Source organism: Cricetulus griseus, chromosome 8, assembly GCF_003668045.3.
Source record: "Cricetulus griseus strain 17A/GY chromosome 8, alternate assembly CriGri-PICRH-1.0, whole genome shotgun sequence".
NCBI lineage: Eukaryota > Metazoa > Chordata > Mammalia > Rodentia > Cricetidae > Cricetulus > Cricetulus griseus.
This window is the reverse complement of record NC_048601.1, coordinates 7,281,155-7,292,293: the sequence shown is the minus strand read 5'-3', so window position 1 is coordinate 7,292,293 and position 11,139 is coordinate 7,281,155. Positions and strand designations below refer to the sequence as shown.

Below are 11,139 nucleotides of genomic sequence, written 5' to 3'. Positions count from 1 at the left end.
CACAGTGTTCAGGCTGTAACATGGCTGGCTCCTGCTTACTGCTCTCATTCAGATCTCCAGTAATGGGAAGTCTGGTGGAGGAAGTGTGTGAGAAAGTTGAAAGGGGAAGACAAGGAGACACACAGGTGGAAGATTGTGGATTAAACGTTGACACTTGCTTGGGTGTCAAGTTAACAAATAGACCTATGATGTTTGGTACTGATTGTCACCTTCACAGATCTAGAATGGCAACAGATCTAGAATCCCCTAAGAAATACATTTCTAGGCATGTCTGTAAAGGAGTAGCATTAACTGCATAGAGAAAACCAACCCCAAGCGCAGCATCATTCAATGGTCTGGGGTTGTAAATGGAATAATAATGAGAGAGCTAACTGAGTACCACCATCCATCTCTCTCTCTCTGCTTTCTGAACCCAGATGCAATGTAACCAGTTAAATGGCGCCTTCCATGATGCCTTCCCTAAAACTAGAAGCCAAAGTAAGATTTTCCTTCCTTCAGTTGACCTTTTCATATATTGAATTGAAATTATTCAAAACATTTAAAAAGTTGCTATTTATCAACAAACATGTTTACTGAATGCTGTGTATATTAGTACTCAATGTAGTTATCATTAGTAAAATATGACAAAACCATGCGACAGAAACCCAGGTGACTATTGGAAATTAAATGACAAAAAAATGCAAAAAGATGCACATGATAAACCATAAAGAAAGAAATTTGCTGAACTGTAAAAAAAAATCCATAAACCTTATTTTGAGATGCACCTGTTTTATGTTCCTCTAATGAAGCCTTCTCAGCAATTCCAGAAGCATCTCCTGCTGTGGTATTTGCAGCATGACATCACCAATATGGTTTCCAAATACTGGGCTCAAATGTATATCTGTCTGTAACTCTATCAGGAATGTCCATCTGGCTATTATACTAATACCTTTTCTTCGTCTTTGGACGTGTGTGTGTGTGTGTGTGTGTGTGTGTGTGTGTGTGTGTTTGCCTGTGTGTGTTTGCCTGTGTGTCCCTGTGTGTATATGTGGTTTGTACATGAGTGCATGCATTTAGTGTGTGTTCACACATGAATATGCATGCCTATGTGAGTGTGTGTGTGTGTGCATGTGTATGACTGCATGAGATCAAAGTGACCTAGAAAAATCAAAGTGATCAAAGCATCATGGACTGCCCAGGTAGAATGAAAACACTAAACATGGTCACCATGAAGATTAAAAACAGACGTTAAATAGATGTGAGTGACGAATCACTGAGTCCTGAGAATACAGATGAGAGGTGTTTGTGAAGAACTTAATCAGGAGCACAAGAAGTGTGCAGGAAGTACTTAGTGTACTTTAATGTGCAATTTCTCATAATAGTTTCCCATGGCCTTTTGTATTCCTGGGAGTTCTACCATAATCATGGTGGGAATGACATATTATCAGAGCTCAAGGCAGCCAATCACTTCACACCCTCAGTCAGGACCAGGAAGAGATAGGGATCGTCGCTCAGCTCTCCTCCTCCTCCTGTTTATTCTGTTCAGAATCACAGGCAGTGGGATGGAGTTGCCCACCTTCAGGGTGGGTCTTTGCTGAGTTAACAGCTGTAGAGACTCACTTCTATACACCTACATCTGAGTTTCTACATGTTTACAGATGAATAAGCATGAATTATACTATGAACACCACAAGGAAAGGGTCCACGTTTCATCTAGTCTAAGCTATCTTCCATGAATCAATGCTTTCCGGAAAGCTGCAAGCAAGCAGCCTAGTGGCCTTCCATTTAGGGACATTTGTAAATGCTGCAGAGTCACAGAGCATTCACTTGTGCAACCTAGCTGAGAGTAGCAATACTGTGGATGGAGAAATGTGTCAACAAAGACCAACGTATACCCCCAAAATAAGGAAATAGGCCCGTCACAAATGGCAGTGCTTGGCTTCTGAGGAGGCCAAATGCAAAATCAAATAAAACAGAAGATGCCTATGAAACGTTCAAATGAGCTGTTTCTGTTTCTGTTTGTGGATAGCTACCTACTTTCTTCAACATCGAGACTGAAGAGAAGTATAATCGGTAGTCCAAACAGTTACAGTCTCAGCTCCAGCTCACCAAAAAAATTTTAAAGCAACTTCTTAGAGGCTAATTTAAGAGTTTGGTTTTTTATTATTTTAATTAAGTATTTGTATGTGTATGTATTTGTGTATGTGTATATCTGCATGAGGGCAGGTGCCCACAGAGGTCAGAGGTGACAAATCCTCTGAAATTGGAGTTCCAGGCATTTGTGAACCTCTCAACACAGGAACTGAACTGGGATCTTCTGGGGGAACAGTAGGTGCTATTAATCACTGGAGCCATCTTTTTAGCCACCCTGAAAGATGCTATCACACAATGTAGATAGACAAGGGTTAAGTACAAACCACACCCTGTCTGAGTTCATCTAATCTCCATGTTCTCTGCACATTAGCTGAGTCACAGGAAGTCTTGATTCACACAATAAAAGAAAGAATCGTGATGCTAATTGGCTATGGTCAAAGGATTCCTTTCCCCTGAGGCTTTTGCAAAAGACCCTTAATTATGACTCATCAGTACTGGTTAATATAATTAGATGATATGCATTTATTACTAAATGGACAGTAATTATGCTTTTGTGGAAATGCATCTTTTTTCAGTCTCATCTCCACAATAGCTGAAGGGCCTCCCTTAGACAGCTTAGCAAATAGATGTGATTTGCTCAGATTCCTTTTCTTCGGAATCCCGCTGGACCCGCCATCATGCGGTCACTGTTGTCCTCTACTTTCCTCTGGTGGCAGCGTTTGTCTACCTGATGCAACCAACTCCAAAACACCACTTTGAGGTGGCTCAAGTTTCTCATGCTTCTCTCTAAGGAGGCAACGAGGGCTTTCTGTTAAGAATGCGTCTTACCACATGAGAGTGTAGTACCATGTGCACACAACCCCAGAACACGAGGAGGTGAAACAGGAAGGTCCTGGGGCTGGCTCCCCTGCCATGAGGGTGTGGCAAGTTCCAGGTCAATGATAGAGACTGCCTCAGGGGAGACAATTCAGTCCTTCTAAGGATGGGTGACTATTGGGATTGTCCTTGGGCCTCTCCACATATGTATGCACTCAAAACACACTTAAATATGCACACACACACACACACACACACACACACACACACACACACACACACACTAAGTAAATGAATAAACAAACAGGCAAACCCTGTGCAGCCTTGTTAAATAAGGGTGCCCACTCCTATCTGTCACACTCCTGGTAAATCATTGGTTTCATCTCCTTGGTGTTGGCCACTTCGTTCTAAGTGGCTTCTGTTGTCTTTATTAAAGTATATATTGCGTCATTGTTCCCTGAGAACCTCATGCATGCTTACAATGTGCTTTGATCGAATCCATTCTCCACCCCCTCCCCTCCAGGCTGTCCCCCACCTCATGTCCTCTCTCCCAACTTTCTACAACCCTTTTAAACCCCACTGAGCCCATTATGTACTTTTTACAGAACAGTTCTTACAGCGGTGTTACAAACCATTCCTGAGTGTCCATAGCATTGGGATAGTGGTTATAACCCCCCCCCAATTTCTCTAGCATTCTCTTTGCACATAATCACAGTTTGTTGTTATTCCTTAAACTATTTTTTAAATGTCACTTCCTTACTGTTATACTTAATTGTTGAGAATATCACTTATATTTCACACAAAATGGAAACTCCAAACTTCTACTTCCCCTGACGCACCATTAACCCCACAAAGGCACTCAGTATGTGCTCTGCTAATATTTACCCAGGTGTTAATGTGATGACAGCCCACCTGCTCTGGCTGCCTAGGAAGCACTTTCCAGCCATAGGGTGGAAATTAATGACAGCCTTCCTGGTAACGGAGCTAAGCAAGGCGAGGAGTATATAAGAGCCAGCTTGCCAGTTGCCAAGCCGTGCGTGCAGACTTTGGGCTGTGGTTCCTGAAGCTTCTGGCTGTCAAAGTCATTTCTGATATTGCTGACACTGATCACTGAAAGGTAAAGAACATCCTGTGCTTGGGAAGATGTTATTTACTAAAAGAAAAAAAGCAATCTTTGTGTTACTTGGAGGAATTACTTCAAGAAGAGAGTAAGAGTAATAGAAAATTTCATGTTGCTTTGGGCAAGAAACTGAACATTTTGAAATTGTTTCAAAGCTGACAAGCATCTGTTAAAAAAAATAACAGAAATCCTTGTAAAATACAACTTAAAATGTCTTTGAAGGTTCTAATTTAAAATTGCATTAATCAGAACTGAAGGAGGGAGCTTGACTTCACTGTTTTCTCAGGGAACTCAAGAAGCGATGCACATCTCGAAGCTGCCAGCTGCTCTCCTCATCCTCTCTGTGGCACTAAACCACTTGAAAGCTATGCCTGTCAGAAGGTTGGTAACCTGAAAACTCCTACTTCTTTTGAAAAGGGTGGGGAAATTAGAATTCAGCACTGCTATGTAGCCAATAACCCTTGTATTGTTCAACCTCTAAGCAAGCACTGCCATGAGCAATACTTGAAGCTGAAAGGTTCCTAATTGTGCATTCTCCAGGGACAAGGTCAGAAACTGAGGATTGACTGGTAGAACTTCCTACAGATGGTTATGGATAGCAACATTTGTCTGCAAACTTGTTAGAACCTACAGGACAAAGCCATAGTAAGATGCCAGGAAAACTGACAGGTAGACATTCATACCATTTGACCCCAATACTGAAAGAAACATTGCTTTTCATATTACGTGGCATTTTGGTGCATATTTAAACAGCTTACTTTTCCTCTACAGAGGGGTCTGGAAGCACCCAAACTTATACACCTCCTTCTGAGATTTGAAACTATAAAAGAGGAAGCAAATAAAAGGTTTTAAGAAGCTAAATTTCAGAAGGAGTTAAAAAGTCATTTGCTATTTGAAGGTCATTCCACATAGTGTCTATAAAGAGTTATAAAAAGTTATTCTACACAAGATAACTCTGAGCATCTGCAAATGTAAATTAGTAATACCTGAAATATTGTCAATGTGTAGACTGTATTTGTACACCATCATGAGTTCTGAGGAAGGCTTATTGGAAATAGTGAAGGTAAACAAAGAAAACTAAATGGCAGTTTGAGGAAATCTAAGGTAGTTTAAGGCAGCTGGCAGAATAGTAGTAATTACAAGCTTCAGATGGAAACCACTTAAAACTGTAATTCTCCACCTATTTAAGAGATTCCTGAGACCAAATCCATGAATCTGATTTAAATAATGTAATGGGAATTTCTGCCTAAATCAGTTTTGCTCCAGATACTATAATGGAGACCAAACTTAGGCACAAAGAATGAAATTTACCTTTGAAAAGGAGTGTAATTTAAGTCTCAGGAGAATTATCGCCATCCTCTTTTTCTCTGGGGTATTTGTTCTTTGGTGAAAGTCTGTGTCAGTGTGTAGATATCTCTACATCACCAGTTGTGATTAATACCAGGAATCATCAAAAAATAGTTTTTGTCATCTCAAAACTCACCCGGTTTCACCCAGTGTTCTCTGAACTAACTGTAATTTTAATTGGCTAAAAATAACTGTAAAACCAATATAAAGTCTCTAATAAGCAGAACAATTGGATCATGATGGAAATTTAATAGTATTGCCTAATGTGTCTGCTAGTCTCTTGATTTTTTTTTCTTCCAGTACATATGGAGATTTGCTCAGCACCTCTATCGAGTGTGTCTGTGGGTACTTACATCTTATATAGTTAACTTTACTCTAACATAGAATGAATCGCACTGTTACTGCCTGTCATATTATTTTCCTATTTTCTCATAATCATTTATCTTGTACACACTCACAGATATCCTTAAAAAGTCTTTCAATGTTACTCTTAACATTAAGTACCCTTTTAGGTGATGGGAGATGTATATATACACATACTCATACCTAATTTGATCACTAGGAGCTCACAGTAGCAGCAAATACCTCTACATGTGAATGCTGATGTAGACAAGTCACTGAGAAAAAAAATACCTAAAGTGGGGATAGCATATCTTTCACTGGTGATGTCATCCTTACCTGCATTCTGATGATTATTTTGAACAGTCTCGATCATCTTTAGATGGAAGGTTTCTTAGGGGTAGCAATATTGCATCTATGACACAAGCTTAAGAGCTTTGGGCATCTTTCATGAGAAGTGGTGGCCCTTTCGGCTAACTCAATAAGATAATGCTTCAGTTAGAATATCTTAAGGTGCTACAATTGCCCTATAATCAATTCTCAAAGTCCAGTCTCACAACTAGCCTGTGAAGAACTCTAAAGTCTGCTTCCACCCCTGCCGGGAGCATCTTCAGAGATCGCCCTTCATTGATAGATCATGTTCCCTCCTGTCTTAAATCTATCAGTTTTCAGGTTCAGGGTCCAACTTCTAACCCCAGCTGTTTTCTAGGAAAAGCCATAGTATTTAAAATTTAATGTCTGGGTTTTGGAAAGACTGACAATATTCTTTAAAGCATTAAGTCATTTATTTAAAATACAGTGTTCATGTATGGTATGCCTTCAAAGAACACATAACATCCCTGAGATGAATACAGATCAAAAATGTAGATTGCACTCTTTGTGGTGGCACACACTTATACTCCCTGCAATAGAGAGGCAAGACAGGAAGACGATGCTGGCCTGAGAGTAAAAAGTGGGAATTTGCTTCAACAAAATGAAAAGTTAAAACAAGCATCTGGGACCCACACTGGGCATCCTTTGGCTACTGAGTGTTTCTTTATTGTGTATTTACACAAAACAAACAGCCAGGTCACTTGATGCTGACAGAGAGTTTTCTTTAATTGGGGGAAATATAGTAGTAACAAGGCAAAATAATTTTAAAAGTTCATATGAAACATTTAAGCTTAGGGTACCTCTGCACAGAGGCAATGATCCGCCCTATAAGGTCCTCACAAGAGACATTCATTCACTTAGTCCCCATTTATGTGTCGAATACGTGGTCCTGAGAATTGATTATTTTTAGCCCCATAACTTTTACTTTCCACCTCACGGCTATCTAAATTTTAATAGTAATTTGATTTCTCTGGCAGCTGAAAACTAAAATGCTTCCCATCGTGTTCTAAAAGTCAACACAGTGGGCAGCATTACTATTCCATATCCATTTGAAATATCATTCTGAAAGCACATTGATAAAGTTTATTTCTGAGGTATATGCCAAAGCCCCAAGTCTTAAAAGTTTGGTCCTAACCCATGGTACTTGTAGAAGGTAGTAGAAACTTTGAGAGAGAGACTAGAGTGGGGGTTTGGGGTCGATGGACTTGTACCTTCAAAAGAGGTATGGGAACATACTGTATTCTCCTCCCTCTTTGTTTGATTCCTGGCTCCCATCCAATTATTATCTTGCTTCATCTCACAATTACCTACTGTGATACATGTCGTTAGTATCCAAAACAACAAGATCAAATGACTCCGGGCTGAGCCCTCAGGATTTCTAGCCCAAATGTCTTTCCTGTTTTAAGTTGGTTTATTTCAGGTGTTCTTATACAAGCAGAAAGCTGACCAACAGAGACATGAGGCATTCTAAGAGTATAGCGTCAAAAAAAAAAAAAAAAAAAAAAAAAAAAAGATGAACGTGCCAAATAGAGGTGTAAATCCAGGCGTGGTGTCACATATCTGTAAACCCAACACTTGGGAGAAGTGGGACAACCACAAGTTGGAAGCCAGCCTGGGCTACATGGCTAGGTCCCAAAATAACTAAATGAATAAATTAATACATCAAAATTCAAAGGAATTTTAAATCACAGTTATAATTTCTTGAGTTATTGCTAGTGGTGTAACTCGATTGTTTGGGTAGCTAAAAACATGGTGACCTTGATGCCCTTGATAGGGAAACACTCCAGTTGTCACAGTTAGTGTAGCCCTAACATTAAATTTTTGAAAAGCAGAGGTCTACACATTCATGCCAAGGACTCCCATGGAGTCACAAGTGCTGGGAGAGTAATCAGTTCATTTGTCCTGTGACTCTATAGCAACTTGTAGATGATCTTTCAATCACCTAATATTGCTTTTTTGTTTTGTTTTGTTTTGTTTTTTTGAGACAGTGTACCTCTGCATAGCTTTGGCTGTTCTAGAACTCAGTCTGTAGAGCAGAATGGCCTTGAACTCATAGAGATCTGTCTGCCTCTGACTTCCTAGTGCTGGTATTAAAGGCACGCCCCACTGCTGCCTGGCCTTATCTGTCTTTTCAATGTTTCTATACTGTTTACTGTAATAAAAAACATTCAATGTGAGATCTGCTCTCACCTTTTAGTGTGCAAAATTTTGTAGTGCTGGCAAACTGCTGACAGTGGTCTTGAGGACATATTCACCTTGCTGCCTATTGCTTAGTAACCAGTTATTTGCCCCTGCCCATTACCTGGTGAACAGCATTCCACTATTTGATTCATAAATGTGACTGTGTGTGATGTCTCATACATGTTCACTCAACACGTGATTTCCTGGGCCTGACTTCTCTCACTTTACACAATGTCTTCAGTGTTGCATATTGCAGAATTCCCTTATGGCATCTTTCTCTTGATATTTTAATTGAGTAATCTCAAGAAACATACCAAAATGCTGTTTAATTTTTGTCAAAAAGATAGAGGAAATGAATGCACCTTTAGAATCTGCACGTAGCCCAGGCTAGATATAAACCATACACTCCAAATCCTTTATATATAGCAGAAAACATGTCCACCAACAAGACTTGGAATAATAAAAGATAAAGAGTTTTTTTATATATAAGAACACATGCCAAATATCCAAAGAGATTGCTCCTTGTATTGTGAACTGCGATGCTGACTGCAGTGGAAAGTGGTGTGTGATTTTGTGGTCGAAAACTGATTCTTCTACATGTTCTAGATATCGGGACTTGGGACAAAGTCCTGAGTGACTTCTGTAAAATTACTCCCATCTGTTACTGCGTAAGATAGTGAAGACGATATGGCTGTCTCTCAACCTGGTACTTCTTTCTTATCTGCTCAGTTCCACCGGCCATCAGACGGACAAACGGAAGTGTAATACAGCCACATGTGCCACACAGCGCCTGACAAACTTTTTGGTCCATTCAAGCAACAACCTTGGTCCTGTCCTCTCGCCAACCAACGTGGGGTCGAACACATATGGCAAGAGAAGTGCTGCAGGGATTTCAAACAGGGACTCTTTGGATTTCTTACTCCTTTAGAGTCAACGTACTTCTTAATTTCTTGTTATGTTATGTGCAAATACTGTGGCAATTTCATGAATAATTTAACAGTGCCTTTATCATTTCCACTGTGAATGCACTGCAATGTGTTCCATGCTTTCTGGCTATGTGTGTAAATCCTCATCCTAAGAATTGTTTTAAACTGAGGGCTGATCAAGATCAGGCTGAAGACAATGTCTGTTAACACAACATGTTCTTGAAATACTTAAAATTTCTTTTTTTTTTTACCTTGTAACTTTGTGATTCAAGTTTAACAATAAAGGAGACCATTGGAGCATGAAACTTGAAAAGTCTTTGCTGCTAATAGTAGAGTCCTGATTCTGGACATTGGAGAACCAAATATTCTAGGTACCTGTTCAGATGTCATTTCAAAATAAATTAGCAAAATTGTTGCAGGATTATTTGATCACACTGTGAACCCTGAGATTGTGTTTACTGGAAAAACCTGTTTCTAGCTGTGGTGTGGCTCAGCCTCATCACACACCTTTAATCCAAGAGCTTTCTTCTTACTGAAAACAGGATTAAATAAAGTCAACCATAGGTCAAGAGCACGGTGCAAGCACCCAGATGACAGGAAGTGAACATAAGAAAGAAAAAAAACATAGAGAGTAAGAGAGAGTCAGAAGGACAGACAGAGAGATGCACAGGAAGTAAAGGGGAGCATTCAGTTTGAGGGTTTTGTTTGAGACTGTGTAGGAAAAAGGCCTTGCATTCTGGGACATTGGTGGAGGAGGAGGACGGTCAGCCAGGTGCTTGATCTGCCTCTCTGAGCTAGTAAGCTTTCACCCCGGCATCTGGCTCCTGAATCTTTACTGGTAAAATTGAATGATTGAGATTAAGTCAAAAGCAAAACAAAATCTTGTTCTGATTTAATTAAAATATTTTTAATTTTGTTCTTTTTTAAGATTTTATTTATTTATTATGTATATGACATTCTGCTCCCATGTATAACTGCACACCAGAAGAGGGCACCAGGTCTTATAACGGATGGTTGTGAGCCACCATGCGGTTGCTGGGAATTGAACTCAGGACCTCTGGAAGAGCAGTCAGTGCTCTTAACCTTTGAGCCATCTCTCCAGCCCTTAATTTTGTTCTTTATTGTGCTTGATAGCACTAAAAATGTATTTTGAATGATGAAGATGGTTTGTGTCCATGAGGGATTCATTGCGTTTTCTGCAGTGAGCTTTAATGGCGTGTCTACGGCTTCATCCAGCATATTTCAAAAGGATCCTGTCTTCTGTTATTTATGTCTTCAAGTAAGAGACCACAGATTCTTCAAACTCAAGCCTATATGTCAATTTATTCTCTTGGCTAAGTCAGGAAAGTTTTTAGATGAATGGTGTGACTATGTAAGTCAGTGTTAAAATCTACATGCTTTTCCCTGACTATAAATGGAACCACTGGAAATGACATTAATGTATACAAATTATATAAACTACCTTATATCATTTTTCTAAATGGGGTCTGTCTATAGAGCCCTGGATGTCTTGGAACTCATTATGTAGACCAAAATGGCCTCAAACTAATAGAGCTCTGCCTGCCTCTGCTTCCCAAGTCTTGTGATTAAAGGTGTGATCCATGACATTTGGCAATGTTTCTTTAAAAGACAATAATAGGAGCTGGAGAAACAATAACAGGGTCTGGAGGAACGGCTCAGAGGTTAAGAGCACTGACTGGCTGCTCTGCAGAGGTCTTGAGTTCAATTGACAGAAACCACACTGTGGCTCACGACCATGAGATCTGGTGCCCTCTTCTGGTCTGCAGGCAGAACACTGTATACACGGTAAATAAATAAGTCTTCAAAAGTCATAATGTTTTTATGTATTCTTTTATAGTTCAGATGCATAGGCAATATAATATGATCACATATATTCCTTCATTTCCCCCTTCAACACTCCTGAATTCTTGCAACATGTCTCCCTCCCAACTTCATGTCTTCCTT

The 11,139-nt window shown here is 39.7% G+C and overlaps 1 protein-coding gene across 1 annotated transcript; it reads left to right on the top strand.

Moving 5' to 3' along the window:
* Positions 1-4,310: 4,310 nt before the first annotated feature.
* Iapp (islet amyloid polypeptide) lies at positions 4,311-9,176 on the top strand. The gene is made up of 2 exons (XM_027430182.1): positions 4,311-4,390; positions 8,978-9,176. Exons 1-2 carry the CDS (start codon positions 4,311-4,313, stop codon positions 9,174-9,176), a joined length of 279 nt encoding a protein of 92 aa, XP_027285983.1.
* The last annotated feature ends 1,963 nt before the right edge of the window (positions 9,177-11,139 follow it).